The sequence below is a fragment of the Typopeltis vanoorti genome, chromosome 25 (genome assembly GCF_054136105.1).
Source record: "Typopeltis vanoorti isolate ZY-2024b chromosome 25, IOZ_Tvanoo_1.0, whole genome shotgun sequence".
Taxonomy (NCBI): domain Eukaryota; kingdom Metazoa; phylum Arthropoda; class Arachnida; order Uropygi; family Thelyphonidae; genus Typopeltis; species Typopeltis vanoorti.
In genome coordinates, this window is record NC_143573.1 from 59,570,960 (window position 1) to 59,590,704 (window position 19,745).

Genomic DNA, 19,745 nt, shown 5'->3' on the forward strand with positions numbered 1-19,745 from the left:
CATGATCACTCTCACCAGTTGGTGGCAATATGGTCATATTTGTTACAGCCAAATCCTCAGATGTAATTACTAGGTCAAGCACTCTCTGGCCCATAGTATTTTCCATTACATGCTGTTGCAGATAGTTATCCCTTACTAACTGCATAAAATCCAATTCCTTCCTCCCGTGTGTCCTCTCTTCACTCCAATCAATGCGACCGTAGTTGAAATCTCCCATAATAATTACCCTCCTTCTACTCATTTCTTCTATTTGCTTGTGCATACTGTCACCACCATCTTTTCCATCACCTGGTCTATAGCAGCACCCAATTGTATATTTAGTTCTGCTAGCCACAATCTCACACCAAATGGCCTCAAATGTGCTCTTTTCTCTATCCTGCAATTCAACTTCTATTCTCCTTGGCTGGAGCTCATCAGCAATCATCAACAATACTCCTCCCCCCATTTTATTCTCTCTGTCATTCCTGAACACACTATACCCATCACGTTCAATCCCACTGACTATATCATCTACAGTCAGCCATGTCTCACTAATACCAATAACCTGTGGTCTGGAAGTGCCAACCATGGCCAAAATCTCTTCCTTCTTGTTCCTAATACTCCTAGTATTAGTGTACATGAATTTAAGACCCCCATTAGCCCCAACCCTACTTTGATGCCTTATATTAACTATCCCACTCTGATTTGTTGTCCTTATTTGCTCTGGCATATTATGTTCATTCTTACATTCAACTGCCTCCCTAAGGACTGTATATCTACTCCCCCCCCCAGTAACAAATCTAGTTACCCTGAATTGGCACATCCACTACATTCAGCAACACTTTCTCAAGTCTTCTTATACCGTAACCATTCAAATGCAAGCCATCCATCTTATACAGATCCTTTCGCCCATCAAACTCACTCCACACGTCCACAAATTCCACACCACTCGTCATACATAACCCACGCATAAAGTCCTTCGCAATTATGGCCCTCCTTTTAAACATTTCACTGTCATACCGTGGCAAAAGACTAATCATTCTAACTCTCTCACTCTTTTCTTTTGCTACCTCAAACAATTCATTCAGGTCTTCTATCATTTCCATTTTATCTCCTTTCAAATCATTCGTACCTGCCACAACAATCATTTCTTTCACCCTTTCCTTTTGCTCTTTAATAGACTCAGTTACATCCTTTATGGTCGCACCAGGTTGGTACGAGTTTGTCAAATCCTCTACTAACACACCTCGTACTAACGAGTCTCCATACAGCACTCTATCCTTCATTTTGTTCATGTTCACATTCATACATCTATTTTTCTTGTCATACCTTTTATTATTGGTTGGTTCATTCAGTCGACTTTTGTTCATGCACTCTAGCTGCTGTTTTGCCCTTTCTATCGCACCTTTCAACAACGCGATCTCACTGAATGCATCTATCTCATCTTTTTTATTCTCTGAGAAATCATTAATACTATCATTCACACTTTCTATATTCACACTCTCACAATTCTCATGTACAACCTTGCCGTTTCTTGTCATATCCCTATTTTCTTCATTCTGAAGTTTGACAAAAATATCACACTCACTATCCGAAATACATTTCAATTCCTCATTCTCCCTACATTTTCTACAAACGTTCAATCCTTTATTATCTTCTAACCACACTCCGACCGCACTCTGCAAAGCATACATTTCACAGCTAGTACACTGACTCATTTCTTTTATACTACCATTCTTTGATAAAGATGGCGAACCATCATTACTGGCTGCCATTTTCCTTCATACAGGTGCCATACTTATTTGCAACGTTTTTTATCAAATTATAGGTTATAACACACCAAAAACACACAAACAGACGCACTAAAATACGCAAGGCAAACAAAACTACACAATATTAAGTAATTTTATCAACGATAACTGAAAATAATACTTATCTTATCAGGAGCTTGCACGAACACTACTCACTATGACATAACTACTACGATATATATTATTAATATTAACTTGGGTTATCCAAACTTATTTTTCCCGCGTGTAAACCCCTCCCCCCACTTGTAAACAACCTTCAGCGAGATCATGGGAGTGGAAGACATCGTAGAATCAATAAAGGTATGTACCAAAAAATTTTTCCACCTCTTTTATTCTACCTTAATTGCCTTCTATACTCACCAGTAATACCCTAAATATATATACCCCTTTGAGTATTGATAGCCAATGTATTTAAATAGGGGTCACTCCTAAACAAAAACAGGCTATAATAGCCGTAATTATAATGACACTATATTATATTTACCATATATTTTACTGTATATTTCTTGTACCTTATACCTTTTGACTACTTGTATATGGAAATATAATTTCTGCATTACTTCAACCTTGGTATCACTTCTGGATCTGACTTCCACTGATGAGACCTCAATAAAGGTCAAAACCTGTTTAGGGTAGTGACCCTTCCCATAATGCATAGCATTATACATTATTGGTATCATATAGTGCTTTGCATTATAGGATACTAAGGCAAGTGATGTGAAGTCATTAGCCGATATATGCGAGTTGCCCAGCTGTGAAGTTACTTAACACGCAAACTTTGTGTACTTACACTTGGATAAAGAATTAAACCAAGAATATAATTTCTTGGCATCTTGATAACTTATCTTGTGTTCCATCTACTTCTGTTCTTTGGCACACCCTCCCTCACGTTGTCTTCTCCGAAGATATCCACTAGTTGTTTGAATATATTATTAATTCCTGTTTTTCCTTTAACATCCTGCCTACCCATAGTACTCATGTACTGTAGGTTTTGCGGCTTTTGGTTTTTGTGGTGATATTTAAAAAATAATAAAAAAATAAGTTATGATCATTATGTTTCTACTGACCACTCATGATGTTGTGTACATCTGTGGAATAATAGTATTATCTGTATGTTATGTGACGATGCAGTTTAATTTGATGCTATTAATATTTGTTTACAGAGACTGGGATCCCTTCTTTGTTGTACACTATCCTTGAAAATTAGGTTTTGTAAAACAGCTAAGACAAACATGTCACAAAAGAACATAATGATTACTGTTGTGACATGTTTTTCTTAGCATTACTAAGCCAATCAGTCAACTCTACTGAGTAATTGAATGTTTAGTAATGCATGTGTTTTATCAGTTGCTTCTATAGTCACAGTTGTGACAACACATCAATTTCCCTTTGGTTGAAAAGATCTTGGTTTGAATCCTGTCAAAGATGTAGAGGAACTTTTATATAGACTTTTCACAAAACAGATGAAGTGGCTTTAAGATGCATGCAATTCATGACTTAAACCAAAACAACTAAGAAGTCTTATAGTCATGTTGCTTTGGCTGTAATTCCAATCATGTTCAAACCTTATCAGTTGAAACTATAGCCTAAGTATAGTGTCATTCACACTACTTTGCATATTATACATCAGTAGCAGATACATAAAGCACTACAGAGTTTAAGAATAACAAGTGGAAATATTATTTAATCCACTCATATTTTATGATAAAGTGACATTTGATATAGACCTATGGAAATACTGGTTCTCCATTATTTCCAGTTTCATAGAAGGTAGGCAAATGGTTGAGAAAATGCAGTATTGGATAACTACAATTATATCAGTGTTGAGTATGGATAGCTTAATTAAAGGATTCTGGTTTATAACTGATGAAGAGATTTTATACAATAGATATGGTGTTGCAATTTTTTGCTTCAAGCTGAAGTAGCAAGCAGATGATTATTCAGGGAATTATGTAGCTTATTTTTTGCATCATGAGTGGTGAAGGAGTAGAATTTGTTGTTGCTGTAGAAAAGTTTGGAGCGATAACTGATAGTGAAAAAATTTAGAGAAGTATGATGGGCATTATGTGAGTTAATGCTTCTCTTATAGTAAGTCCTGTAACTGTATGGAGTTAATTAATAATTTGTATTAAAATTATTTGGTTACTAATGAAAATGCTGTGGTCATTATGAAATAGCCATTCATGTGGGACATGCAATGTTATAAACAAACTCTGTTCAAAAGCTCTGTAGTTGTGCTTTTGTAATAGCAAAGTTAGCAGAATGATGAAGATTTGAGAATGTTTCATAATTAATATACTGAAAGATTACCATATTTATAACAGCATATTTGCAACCAAAAATAAAGATTATTTACAAAATTTGGGAATAAGAAAATATAAAAATGTTCATAATTACTTAAGAACCATTACAATTATTTTCTGAAATATACTCAGATCCCTGGGTCTTGGAACATGGTAGTTGGAGAACGAATGCACTATCTACCCAGCCAGTTGGGCCATAACTGATATGCTGGAGCTAATTCATAAAGGAAGGTGAGATTTTAGAGCTTATCAAAATATATCAGTTATTGCATGATTAGCTTAGTGGAGTGGTAGTGTATTCACTCTGCAATCACCAGGCTGTCAGTTTGAATTTTAAGTGAATTGCCAGATGAATCATCATCCTACTTATGGGAATCCTGAAGTTCTGTAGAGTAAAGCTTCTGAATTACCTGACTGTTAGCTCACATATGGTAATATTGTACAATAGGTTCACAACTTTTATGGAGAATTTACATAAAAAATGTTACTTTGCCTCTTAAGATGAAACTAATTTTGTAATGATAGGCATTTAATCCAGTTTTCATAGTCTGTTATGTTTGTCAATGCAGTTGGTTTGTCTCTGTTGTAGAGAAAAAAAATTCCCAAGTTCCTGGGAGTGGAAACTGCCATATGACATAGATATCGCTTTCAGTTGAGATGCCATTAATGTTCTTTGCATCCTAGATGATATTGAACTATTTATGTCTTTGCTGCTATCTGCACCTCAGATAGCAGTAAAGGAACTATGACTAAAATATTTAACCATTTTGATTTTATAGGGCTAAAGAAGACTTGAAAAAAGAAACTGATCCTTTTAAGAAAAAAGTACTTGATGGTCGACAGTTAGCCTTAAAAATTAGTGCCAATTCAGTATATGGATTTACAGGAGCTCAAGTTGGGAAACTTCCATGCTTAGAAATTTCTCAGGTAATGTATTATTCTCATGAAATCTCTATGAATATTTTCTATTCATCTGAAAGCAAAGTTGGATGTAATATATCAGATTCACCATAATATTTACCATATATGTCCACATATAAGATGACTCTCAAATACTACAGAAAACCTCTCGAAATCATGTGTCGTCTTATACATCGAGTATAAAAAAGGGAAGCTTAATTTCTTGGGTGAACATTTCGATAGTTACAATACATCGTTATATAAGAAAATAGGCAGTGTTTATAAACAAATCAGGTTTTTTGTTATATAAATTTATTTAAAATATTACAATAGATGTAAGTCTTAAAAAACAAATAATAATTATCAACCTCAATTTTCATGTTAATTTTCTTCATCAAGAAAATTTCTTCATGAAGAAAATAGTTCTTCAGATTCATTGTTTAAGTGATCGTCACATGGATCCCAGTTCGAATTCGGTGAATTGATTTCGTTTTCGTTGTCATCAGTATCTTACAACAGATCATCTTCTGTACCATCCATAAGATTAGAGATACCACACTTTTTAAATGATTTTATTACAGTCTCTGCTTTATTCCATGCTTTGATCACAAAATTGCACAACATATCAAGTGATGCAGCATGCATAGATCCACTGTTTGATTTTTCACCAGTCAACAACCAATTATTCCATTCTTCTCACATGTGATCTTTAAATGGTTTGTTCAAGCAGACGTCTAGTGATTGCAATATAGAAGTTAAACCACCTGGTATAACAGCAATTTTTGTGTTATTTTTTTCTAGAAGACTTTTAATATTCTCAGTTAAATGACTACGAAACATATCCCATACTAATAATCTGCGTTTCTTCATTATACTGCCTGGTCACGTGTTCCACACATTATTTATCCATAATTTCACACCTTTTTCATCCATCCATCCTCTTTCATGAAAATGTAGAAAACACCTAAAGGAAATTTTATCTTAGGTTTTTAGTTTTACGTTTGAAGATGATTATTGGTTTTAACTTGGTTCATCAGCCAAACATGACAACACAACCGTAAACCTTGTTTTTTCATGACCTGTACTTCGAACTAGCATACTCTTACCTTTAGACGCCACTATTTTATTGCTTATCATATCAAAGCTCATAGGAGTTTCATCCATATTTCCCATATTTGACAATAGAAATTTATGTTCTTGTCTCAACTGAATAATGAATTTATGGAAACTAGTAAGTTTGTGGTCAAGATCTGCTGGTAGTTTTTGAGCAATTTTCGTTTTTTGTCGTATTACCAGATTTTGTCTGTTCATAAAACGATTACACCATCCTGGAGTAGCTTGAAATTCTATACTTTCATCCGGATTCAATCTTGAACATTTTAGTGCATATACTCTAATCATATTTTTTGTAACAAGATAACCATTCTGTCTTTGTTCGAATACCAACGTGATTTTCCAGTTGCAGCCATCAGGTGATCCCCGTTCTCATCGCAGATTTTTTCTTTGGCAATTTTTTAAAAATATCTTCGTTCTTCCTCTATTCTTTTACCATCTTCTCAGTTATGTCAAACTTTCTTGCAGTAAACAGTTATTAGTTTGCTTTGTTTTATTTTTTTAAAATAAGATTACTCTTATTTTAAATTGAGCTTCATACTTTCTTCGTTTTGTTGCTGCTTCCATGATTTTAAATGATAACAATTTTAATAATCCTAAAATTTACAAAAAATGCAAATTAATAATAAATTAAAATTGGGGCTAATCATTTAATTAGGGTAATTTGCATAAATACTAAACCTATGCTATGCAAAAAAAATAACGGATATGCATAGATATAAAAATAATGGATATAACAACAATATCTAACGTTGCATTAATACAAGAAAGAAGAAATTAGGGGGTCATCTTATGCAACCGACATAAACTTAAAACTGGCCTAAAATTAGGCCTTGTCTTATATGCCTGTCGTCCTATATGCTGCCATATACAGTAATTGTATAATTTGTATTATTTACTTGCCATGCTAGTTTGTGCTTTAATAAATAAACTAGAACCAAAATGCAAAATAATTTGCATATCATAAATACCCATTTTATTTAATTTGCTGTGATTGTTTAAACTCATTGTGTAGTAGCTGTTGTAGAACAAAAGTGTTTATCACACTTTCCTGTCTAATATATGTGTTTGTAGATGTAGGGTCTAGTGGAGAATTTCCTCTTTAAATTAATAAATGGAATATTTAACCCTTTTGTGTGTTAAGCTGCCTACATAAAAACAAATTCATCACTTTTTTCTTCTTTATAATGATGTTGTAACTTTCCAACTTAGATTTAATTTAATTTTATTTCATTTATTTTTTTTATTTTCTGTGAGTACAATACATAGCTTGGTTAAACAAAACAAAAAAATTAAATATATGCAAGCAGAAATGAAATCAGAATGAACTTAGTACATTTTAATAATGATCCTAAATTTTTATTTTCACTCTCCAACTTACCTCTCGTGGTTTCAAATCTCACTCTTTATGGTTGTTTGTAAAAGCCTTTAAATCAGAGGTATATAGGCCAAATCAAGTAATCATTACACTTAAGCAGGTTGCATTTTTTAAAACTTGAATTTTTAGCAAAAAATAAAATGTATATAAAGTTTGTGGATATGTTTATTGAAAATAGTTTTAATGTTACATTACATTTTTTTGAATCAAAATTTTCTGATATCCACCAGTAAATTGGAAGCTCCTGTTTTCAGAGTGTTTCAAATTTGCATCTATGAGATTTGTACATAGTGATGACTTGTTTAATTTCATGAGAGAGAGAGAGAGAGAGGAAGAATGATTTATGATGACTTGTTTAATTTCATGAGAGAGAGAGAGAGAGGGAAAGAATGATTGTTCCAGTACATATGTGGTCCCAAATAATGATGCAATTTTTAACGCTTCTTTTCTTAAACATTTGTATTTCTCAGGATCAAGGAGCTTATAAAAATCGAGATTAGAAGACTGTTTACTTTTCAGTAGTGTTGAATTTTGCAGCTCAATTATTTCAAGTTGCAAGTTCAATTTAGAATTTTCCTTGTGCAAGGAGAAAGGATATATGAAGAGATTTACTCTGTCCTTTTCCATTTCCAAGTTAAAAAATCAAATTTGAAATTCTGTGTACAATTTTTATAAAACATGGCAAAAATATTTTTTGCCATGTTTTATAAAATCACCTATTTTTTAATTGCGACATAAATAATTGCAATTTGCCATTGAAGCTCATAATTGCTGAAAAATGTTAATAACCAGTTGATTTTTTTCCTTGCAGTTTGTTGAGATTGTTAAGATGTGTTATGATGTTATGTCGGTCATGAAGCCTAAGTCACCCAACCATTCATTATTCTCCAGTTTGGCTACATTTTTTTCCATATTCTTTTAGAAATTCTATTATTTCAGATCTAAGTGAAACAAAGAATTACAAAACATTTCCATGGCTTAGCCAATGTATTTCTGTGTGATATAACAAAATCACCATATTCCACATCTATTTTTTTAAAATATTCTTGGAATTTTCAGTGATTTAATGATTTTTCCTTACATGAAATTCTCAGTTGAAACAACTGTCGTCATTACATGATCAAAGTGAAGTATTTTACTGCATAAAACTCTTGGTGTATCAAAACAGTGATGATTAATATTAGTTTATTGACAGAATCTTTTTAAGTAATGTTATTGCACTACTATATTTTCCTACCATAAATGGTACAGCATTGCTACAAGTGTCAATGAGCTTTTCAACTTAGAACTTCAATTATTGCTTTACAAATATTTTCTCTGGTAGTATGACCATGTAAAGGATTGCATATCCACAAGTTCTTCAGTGATTTTAAAATATTTATTCTACAAACATAAACTAATAATTGTGTGGTATCTTTAGCATTGCATTTATCTACAATAGAAAACATGAATTTTGTACATTTCATTTTAAGAGTATGGATTAAATTTTTAGATATATCATGCTGCATAGTCATTCTTGATAACTTCTTAAAAAAAAAGGTTTCTTTCTGTAGTTATATTTCTCCACAGATTAGTAATAAACATTTTTTCATAAAATCTTCAGTGAATGGCTGACCTGAACATGCAATTTCACGTGCAACCAAATTACTTGCTCTAGTCATTTCTGTATTTTTGTTGCACTACATTTTTGTAAAAATATTTTGTATGGACTAAAACTTTTTTTTTTTAAAAACTCATTATTTCATGTGAAGATAAACCATTAAATTTTTTTGCATATTTTGTGTCAAAGTTTCTTATAATATTATATTCTTTGGGCAACAATTAAATCATGGCATATCAGACAAAAAAATTAGTTTTATATTCAATAAAACAATACTTGTACATCCATTCTTCTTTACATTCTCTGTGTTTGGCATTAATTTTTCTTTTCACTTTGTCCATGTTTAGGAATAAATTATTTATAATATTTACAAGCAATATTACCAAATATCTGTAATAAAAAAGTAACTGCTTTATTAACTAACAAAATAAATATTACCACAAATTTACATAGACCTGGAATAACACACAGAAAAACACATGATATTCACTATGACTTGAACATACGATGTGATGGCAACAAGAGTACCCACATGCTAATTATAAAATGCTGGATTGTTTTAATGCAGGTATCACTGGTGCAAAGTCAAAGTTGAGAAACTGACCATTCAAGTTTAGCACCTGCACGATAGTTGACTTCAGTTGAGGTACAGGGAATATAAAGAAATATAAACAAACCCTCCTCCTTAATAAAAAATATTCATTTACATCAGCAATAACAATATATGAATCTACTGATTTTTTAAATAATTTAATATTATACAAATATTTTTTCTTCTGTTTATTCATTTTATGCTCAGGAATGCATTAAATCATTGATTGGCCATCCATCTCTTGGACTATATGTTGTGCATCCCTGATTTAGGTTTTAGGTAATTTTCACTATCCAGTGTAAGATCAATACCTGGTTATGCAACCCTTAATTCCCATGATTCTGAATGTGCAGTAGGTCGACAGTATTTTGTGAATGGGATTGGAGGAATTCTCAACATTCTTTCATGGAATTATATGTACTGAAGGCAAAAATGACAGTGAGTGCTGTTTTCATTATATTTGCAAAGCCTGAAAAAGCTTGATAGGCAAAATTGATAGATTATGAAATCATTTAGACAATGTGATCCTGGTTTTAAAACAAGTCATTATACAACTATCTAAGTTAAGAGAATTAGATGTTCATGTAATCCATTGCTTTCATCGAATTCCAATCTGTTATGATCAGATATACTGAATTGCTTTTTTTTTAATCAGTAAAATAGTATTATACTTTTTTTGAGTTTCTCATGTTTTTTGTCTATGATCCATCTCATGTTTGTATGGTTTCTATTTCTTCCCCTCCTGAAACCTACACATTCTTTTAGCATTTCTGCATGAATATATGGTTTCAGTCATTTTTGAATTATTGCAATATGACTTGAATGTGAAATTAATTCTAATAGTTCTGTAATACCAACATTTTATTGCATTTAACTTCTTTGGAATTGAAATGAATAAAATTAAATGGAAAAAAAAATTATCTAGATGTTTTACAATTTCTATGTTGCTCACAAAATTAATATCCTTACTATCTAGAACATCTGTAGCTTAATCAGTGATGACTATACTCTTTGGTTGGAAGTTTGAATCCCATTTAGAATATTCAGAAAATCATAAGAGCTTTTCAATTAAAGGTCAGTTAGCTGTGATCATACAAATGTGGCAGGATTTTTCATTCCATGAAAAAAAACTGGACTATAAAAATATACACAGACAGACATGAGACACAGGTAGCATCATATGTCTATCATAGATTAAGTTTCTGTGATATCATTAATTTAATTGACCATGATAGGCTATTGTGCCTAATACATAAGGGGAAAGTGAGATCCTTACTATCTTATCCCTGGATGGTTTTGTGATCCCACTAACACTCCATAATTTCTAGGATCTTTCTCTTCTGATACATTACCCAACTTTTTGTTATCACAGGTTGCTCAAGAAACACTAAGTTCTACATACTCTTTTTTTTTTAATAATCTACTTCTTTCTGCTTTAAATTTAATTTGAATTTATTCATATTATGACCTTTTTCTTGACCACTAGTATTAATAAATTGAAGACTTAATTTCTGTATGTTAGTCAAGTAGATAATAGTTTAATATTCGACGTTTCACTGACTAATATCTGTCAGTGAAACGTTGGATATTAAACTATTATCTACTTGACTAACATACAGAATTAAGTCTTTAATTTATTAAGTGGAATTTGTTTTTATTACTCCTAGCTTATTGCGAAACTTTTCCATAACCTTATTTATCTTTCTATAATATATCTTGTTCTTAATGTACTATTTTCTTCTAGATATCTCATTTAGGTGTCATGCTTTGTCTGTTCTTGCTGGTCCTTGAAAATCTACCTTCCTGCCTAAACCTTATTTTGTTCCCCTAAAATTTCATTCCTCCACTCTCTATTTTAATTGTATCTTCTGACAAAAATGTACATCTTTCTTTTTTGTTGTTTTTTTACTTTAGCAAGTTCTTACTTGCTTCTTCTTTAACTATATACTTGGTTTCTTTCCACACACATCTTAAATCTCTTCCTGTCTTAAACACATCTTCCAGTTTCTTCCTAACTTCTGGTTTAATTGTTTTTGTTAGGTCATCTAAATCAAACATCTGGTGCAAAATAAAGCCAAGTTAGTTGGCCATGAGGCCATTGATCCTGATACATTAAGGGGAAGATAAAATATTAAGGTGAATCTAATAAGGAGATTTATGAGAAGTTTCATTCTCTTATTAAAATGTAACTCAACTAACCTCTTAAAAAATTGTAAAAATATGTAAAGGAGAGGATATTCTCAAATAAAGAAGCACAGTCAAATTCTAATGTGGAATGTCAGTCACCCAGAAGGAAGAATTTAAATGTTATAGATATAAAATGAAGGCAAACATCATGATTTTGTACCACAGATCTTTGAAAGTTCCCTAGTTTTTCTGATTATAATAAATCTTATTTCACTACATTATCTAAGTTATGCTTAAATATTTTACAACAAGCTGTTCTCAATAGTCCTGTTTTTTTCTTTCATGGTGACCACAGCTGAATGAGAGAACTTTCTGCACGACAGTAAGTTTCTGAAGTTACAGTATCATTTTATAATACTGTGACAGTAAAAATAGTGAAATTTAAATGGCATTACCTGAAAGAAGTATTAGGAGGATGTAGTTGCAAAAAATAAATTTAATGATAAACCATTAATAAGAAATGGTCTGTAAGAATTCCCATTCTACCTTCTTTGCTAGAGAAGGGAGGGGATGGTTGGGTTTTCTTTCTCTCTAGTTCTTTCAGAAGGTGCTTTCACTAATTAATTTAAAGATTGCTAAATATTTCTACTCTTGTTTCATGAAAGAAGGAATAAGGAAAGAAATTAGAAGTAGTGAATGAAGGATAATGTATATGTATTATGTTGTGTGTGTGTAAAATAAGTTTTAATCAATCAATATAATATAAGCAGTTTACTATGGGAATATATCTTTTCTATGTCTGCTAATGTTTACTTTATCTTATTTTAACCAGAGTGTTACTGCATTTGGCCGTACTATGATTGAAAAAACTAAACATTTAGTAGAAGAAAGATATACTGTAGAGAATGGCTATGAACACTCAGCAAAAGTAATTTATGGAGACACAGATTCAGTCATGGTTAATTTTGGTGTGAAGACTGTGGTAGAAGCAATGAAATTAGGAAGAGAAGCAGCAGAATATATTTCTGATCAGTTTATTAAACCTATCAGACTTGAGTTTGAAAAGGTTTGTTTATTAAATTATTATTTTTAGTTTAAACTCTAGATTAAATAGATTTATTCGAGTATGAAAAATTGAGAGTTTGCATTATTCATATAGCAATTAAATGGTATTTATTAATTTGTGTACACACTACAACATGTATTGAACTAGTGTGTGATGATAATAATGGGCAGAAAAAAAAATTCAAATACCTAAGCTGTAAATTATCATACATAAATGAAATAGATATTGATTTTAAGATGACAAACTTTGTAAAAATCATTGGAGTAATTAACAGAACCTTTAAACCTAATTATGTACAGAAACACACAAGACTTAGTCTACAAAACAATAGCCAAACCTACACTATTATATGGAAATGAGATATGGGCCCTTGGAGAAAGAGATATATAGAGAATTCAGGCAGCAGAAATTAAATTCCTTAGAAAAATAGAAAAACTAACCCTATTAGATTAAAAAATAAAAAAAAAAATAGTGAAATAATTAAAAATCTTAAAATTAATTCCATAACAGACTCAGTGATTAAATATAGGACAAACTGGCCATACCATATAGCAAGAATGCGGATAGAAAGATTACCAAAAAAAGATCTTAACATATAAGCCTAGAGGAACAAGAAATAGGGGACAACCAAGAAGATGATGGACTAAGTCTGGAACAGGCCACTTGGCCTAGAACCTGGATAGGAAGAAGAAGAAAAAAAATTATTTTTCAGTGGGAAAACATTGCTGTCAACTGCTATCAAGTTGATATATCAGTACTTTCTCTCCATTCTTTTTCATTTCAATGATTAAATAACTATCTAATGAGATCATTAATTTACATTTATATTGGCACTTCACCCAACATTAGAATTGCAGTACAATATAATTTCAAAAACAAAACATCCAGTATATGAGCTTATGTTGGAAATCGAGTACACATGACATTGAGGACTACAGTAAATAATATTTGCATTGTTTATTTATACTGATTGTCTTCAGTCATGATTTATATCTGTCTGATTTGAGCCCACTTCAAACATAATTTGTTGGAGACAAATTATTCTTCATTCCTTCGTGATTTTATTAATTGGTTGTTAATAGAGTCACAGTGTCACTCAATTTCTTGTTGGTTAATGGAAATTAAATGAATGAAAAACAGTAGTGCAACATATCTGTGTGATTTTTAGCACCTATGTAATTCTTACTTTAAAAATTAAACAAGTCAATCCACTCCAAGCCTCCATTGAGCAGGATGTGGTAATCTTACATCATGCATTGCAGTTTATTTACCACCTAAAGATTCACAGTTGTGCATGCCTGCAATGGGATTTGGACTCATTTCATACTGTTGAAAATGGGAATAGCATCTGTGTGGTCAACAAGGCCAACAAATGAAATGAACCAACGTGCCATTAATTAAAAACAAAAACAAGCACTGTATTTGTTGGGGTGGTGACCTAAATGATTAAAAATTTTCCTTTTCTATATGAAAAAGATATATCACAGGCAAAGTGTCGTGGGGGAGGTGACATAATTGTGACCATTGCTTCAAAACAAAAATAAAATATTAGCTTGGGTACATTTCTAAATCACTTAGGGAATTGAAACAACGTAGATCCGAATATAAATTAAATTATACTTTAATAAATATTTCCGATATTTCGGCAATGTCACATTGCCATTTTCAAAAGGAACTTACAAAAAGGCAGTTGCACACAGGCACTAACAATACAGTAACTGAGAATGAAGATATGAAGCTATCGTTCTCCTAGAAGTCCTGATGGTGCCCTCTGGCGGGCTAAGTAGGCGTTCTTGGCCGTTGGCCTGAAGGTCTGCTGATGTATGCCTCCCAAATTTGGGGCAGTCGCATACAACCAAATTTGTTGAGGTTTGGAGAGTTTCTTAGGGCAGAGGCTGATTCCATAAATAATCTTTCGAATTTATATTTGCTCCGGTGTATTACTGTAGCTTTCTTCCACCGTATTCTGTGGCGAGTATCCAGAGCATAGTCTGCAAGACCAGAATGGCTATACTTGTAAAACCGGATGTAGTCCTTGTGTTCAGAAATTCTGATATTCGTTGTCCTGCCTGTTTGGCCAAAGTACGACAGTTTACAACTGCAAGGGACCTGGTATACACCAGGTAGGTCTAGGGGAAGTGGTTGGTCTTTGGTAGAGCGGATAAGAGATGCCAATTTTCTGTAAGGCCTGTAACAGGAGGTGAGGTCATGTTTTTTTAGAATTTTGGTAATTTTTTCTGAGGTGCCTCGGATGTAGGGAATGGTGATGGATTTTAGAGTAATCTTTTTTGTGGAGGGGGGGGGGGGCTGTGGTTTGTAGGTTTTAATATTTTTTGGATTTTTTTGGGGGGGTAGCCATTGGCTGAGAAAGTGTTGAGGATGTGATTTAGTTCAGTGTTAAGGGCTATGTCGTTAGAACAGATTAGTTTAGCCCTGTTGTATAGTGTTTTTACCACTCCATATTGTTGTGAGGGGGGGAGGGATTGTTGGTGGATGTATCTGCCTGTATGGGTGGGTTTTCTGTAAACTGAGAAAACCAAAGTTCCATCAGGCTGGCGGGTGACTAGTGTGTCTAGGAAAGGGAGGCAGTTGTTTTCCTCTTTTTCCAGGGTGAACTTGATTCTGGCATGTTGGTTGTTTAAGTGTGTAAGGAAGGAGAGGAGTGTTTCAGAGCCATGTGGCCAAATAGCAAACACATCATCAACGTAGCGAAGCCATATGGTTAGTTTTTGTGGGGCAGAGGCTAAGGCTTTTTCCTCAAAGGTCTCCATAAAGAAATTGGCCAAGGGTGGGGAGAGTGGTGAGCCCATGGCTGTCCCCTCTATTTGTTTGTAGAATTTTCCCTGCCAAACGAAATAGCCTGCGTTCATTGTGAACTGAAATAGGGCTGAGATATCGGGAGAAAATTTAGCTTGGATTAGCTCTAAAGTTTCCTTGAATGGGACATTTGTGAATAAGGAGGAGACGTCGAAGCTGACCATTATGTCAGTATGTTGGAGTGTAAGGTTTTCTATGCTGGCTTTGAAGTGGGCTGAGTTTTTTATGTGTGATGGTGTGTTGCCAGTATAGTGTGTGAGCTCTTTGGCCAAATGTTTAGCTAATTTGTAAGTGGGGGAATCAATGCCATCCACTCTGGGACGTAATGGCAGATTTTCTTTATCTCTATACCCCCCCCCGTATTTTTGGGAGTCCGTAAATACGGGGGGGTATAGAGTTAAACGGTTTTAATCTATTGGTAACTTCCACAGGCCAAGAAGTGACTTTCTTAAGGAGCCTCTGAAGTTTTCTAATTTGTGAGTTGGTGGGGTTGTAATTGATAGGGAGGTAAGTAGCCCGATCTAATAGAAGAGCATTCAGCTTACCTTTGTAGTCCTTTTGGTTAAGTACTACAGTTGCATTTCCCTTATCCGCTTTGGTGATGACTAATTCTTTATTATTTCTCAATTCCTGTAGGGCTTTAAATTCCTTGTTGGATATATTGGTTTTGGGTGGTTTTGCTATGGAAAGGACACAAGCTACATCCAGTCTTACACTTGGGTACAGGATTGCATTTGATTACCATGATTAAAATCACTTCTGTTATTATAATTCCACGGATAGATATATCAAAATAAATAAATATACTTCTTTGTGGTCAAGAAGTTTCACCATATGTCACTTTTTAAGACCGTCTCACCTACAAAACGTGGGACACCCATAGTATAATTATTGCCAGAATCCTGTTATACATAGAGACCAAACGTTTTACATATCACTTCAGATATCCATATTACTAGGGTGATGATATTCAGGTTAATGACAGTGTTTCTTCTATTAACAACTTTAATTTTTCTCTCATGAAACAGGCAACCTAGTCTGTGATTACATTTGTTCGACTGATATTACTGACTGTAGTCATAGGTGTGATATATAACACTGGATACTATAGCTACTCGTTCTTTTCCCGGATCATTATTGCTGGAACATAACAGCTTGTATTTGTTGTTTAGAAAGATCTCATGCATTTTTGACTTCTTTGTTTCAGTGACATGTATTTTTTAAATCTGATACATAATCGATTCTTCTGCTAGTTCCATTACTTTTTCATTTGGAACAAATGAGTAGCTATAGTATTGAATGGCAGACAAAGCAAGTAGAGCGATGTGGGCAAATATCAGAATGGATAAATGGACAATGAGACTTCTTTGTACTTACAGTCTAATAGAAGTTTCTATTAAGGAAAAAAAATATATGAATTTTTCAAGGCATTGGAGAACTCAACTAATAAAATGAAAATGGAAACTTTGGTCTTTGTTGGAGATCTAAACAACAGAGTAAGAAATGATTACCAGAAATGTTCTGGGGAAAATTTAAAGAAAAGAGGAAAGCTAATAATAATAATAATGGTAAGAAAACATATCAAAAGTTCCTGTCAAGTAAGTCAGTGTGTAATCTTAGAGAATACAGACAAAATGAAAGAAAGCAAAGTGCTATGTAAAACTAGCTAAACAAAAGTCATGAGAAGACTTTGGTAAGAACATTAAAAAATAAATATCAGGATGGTGGCAAAATATTTTGGAAGCTATTGAAAAAACTTATATTTTAGAAATGGGAGAAAGTGTACAGCAAAAGGAATTAGAGATGATAAATGTGATATGAAAACTAAAGATATTCTAGATGTCTGGAGTAATAAAACAAGTAGTAGCAGCATGACGGTTAAAAAAAAATATATATATATAATCAACAGGAATGCAGTCGTATCAGGAAGGTAGCAAAATATTCGGGAATCTATTCGGGAAAAACTTAGAAATGGAGGAAGGAGTATAGCAAAAGGATTTAGAGTGATTAGCATTAGAAGTCATGTGAAAACTAAAGATAAAGATATTTTAGATGGGATAACAAAACAAGCAATAGTAGAATGGTGGTAAAAAAACACTCAACAGGAATACATATCAGTACTTGAAATAGAAAATGCAATCAAAAGCCTGAAATGTGATTACATAAATGATTACAGATGATATTTGATCAGAAATGCTCAAATATCAAGGTATAAAATTTTTAAAGCATTTACTCTACATTATTCAGGAGACCTGGTCAGAGGATCAAATTCTGGATGATTAGAGTAGATCTCGTAGTATCTATATAGAAAAAGGGAAATAGAACTGGATGTGAGAATTACGGAGGTATTTCCCTACTGAGTGTTCATGGTAAAATTTATGCAAGTATGCTTGAGAAACAGATAAAAAAAAATTGTGGAAGGGAAGCTTGGTGAAGAACAAGTTGGATTCTGGTGAAATACAAGTTGTCGAGCATCTGTATTTAAATTTTAAGCTTTGTAGATCTGAAAAGGCATATGACAAGATAAAAAGCTGTTCTGAACTAGTTATATGGTATAAATGAGACATTATATCAAGCGGTACTTAGTCTATATATCAGTTGCAAGTTAGTAGTTAGAATTGAAGAAGGAGCAGGAAGATGGTTTGATTTTAAATCATGTGTTAGACAAGAGTGCACATTAACTCCACTGTCATTCATCTATATGGATCACATTATGAAGGAAAGTGGTATTGGCAATGTTAATCTTGGCTGTTTGCTTTATGGAGATGATGTTATACCTCTAAATAAATCTATTACAAGTCTGCAGGATTCATTAACAATTGAATAACTGCTGTGATGAATTTGGTTTGAAAATCAACAGTAAAAGACCGCAAAAATAGGTATAGTTATAGAAAATATCAACTGGGGTTCGTTGTAAATGAAAGTATAATTTATCTTTTTGCCAGCTCAGTCCAGCACAGTGATCAGTAATATCTGTGTCAATAAGATCTGATAATGTTGGAGTCTTGACAAGTAACAGACTGATTTGGAAGAAAATTGTAGATAGGAAGTTAGTAATGATGTAAATTTTTCATGTAGTACTATCATATCCTGTACATCCCTTGAGGGTACATGACAGAAATCGATGATGATGCTGTGTAAACAAGTAGTTGAATAGAGTTATTAAATATTGATGCCACTTACCTGGATTCTGGAATCTCTGATGGCTTTTTCCAGTACCACATTGAATAAGTCTAAGGCATCCTCTGCCTTAATCCATTATAAGATGGAAACTGATCTGAAAGATTAGACTTTACAGAACACCAAACATTTGCTATTAACATCTTCACACATCTAATTTTATTGGTCATTTTAATCCTATTATGTATAAAGTTGCATTCCTATTAACATTATCATAAGGAGTCTTAAAATTTAAAAATATATAGTGAGTAATTATGTTAAACTCCTTTATTATTCAAGGATCTGCTTAATAGTAAAAATCTGATCGGTGATATACTTGTCTTTCCTAAAGCTACATTGATATGGGCCAGTTTTTCTTTCAGTGTAAGAGTGCAGTCTCTGATGTGATATATTAGAGAAATATTTTTTATGCCATAATCAGCAGGGTAATTCATTGTTAATGCATTGCTTTTTTTTTTAACGCAAAGGACAGATAATACCATTATACACTGCTGAAAACAATTAGGTGATATTTTGGTTTTTTTGTAAATTATAAAGTTATAAAAATAATTTACAATTAATTTAAAATATTCTTAATATACAACAGTGTAGAACATGCAACTACGTACAAAATCATGTTAAGACTTGTCGAAACATGTCTTAGCCGTATGTTAGCATGTGAGGGGGTATAAAAGTGTGGCTTGTTACGCTCTTCCACAATGCACAATTGTCATTTCAATTGTAAACTTGTGTCACCCATCATTTTGTTAAAAATGGCAGAGCAACATGATATTTGGAATCCATTGCTTAGAGAGCCATTGTTCAATTAGAAGCTGGACAAACGCAGCAAGTTGTCGCTCAAGCATGTCATGTATCTCAAAGCGTAATTTCGCAACTTTG

At 32.8% G+C, this 19,745-nt stretch overlaps 1 protein-coding gene across 4 annotated transcripts in view; it reads left to right on the forward strand.

Annotated features, from left to right (window-relative positions):
* PolD1 (DNA polymerase delta 1, catalytic subunit) overlaps positions 1 to 19,745 on the forward strand; it is a 235,125-nt gene that overhangs the window by 136,361 nt on the left and 79,019 nt on the right. For all 4 annotated transcript variants that reach the window (XM_090414807.1, XM_090414808.1, XM_090414806.1 and 1 more), the window contains 2 exons: positions 4,873 to 5,020; positions 12,636 to 12,869. In XM_090414807.1, coding sequence (XP_090270933.1) covers positions 4,873 to 5,020; positions 12,636 to 12,869 — 382 coding nt within the window. The remainder of the gene's footprint in view (positions 1 to 4,872; positions 5,021 to 12,635; positions 12,870 to 19,745) is intronic.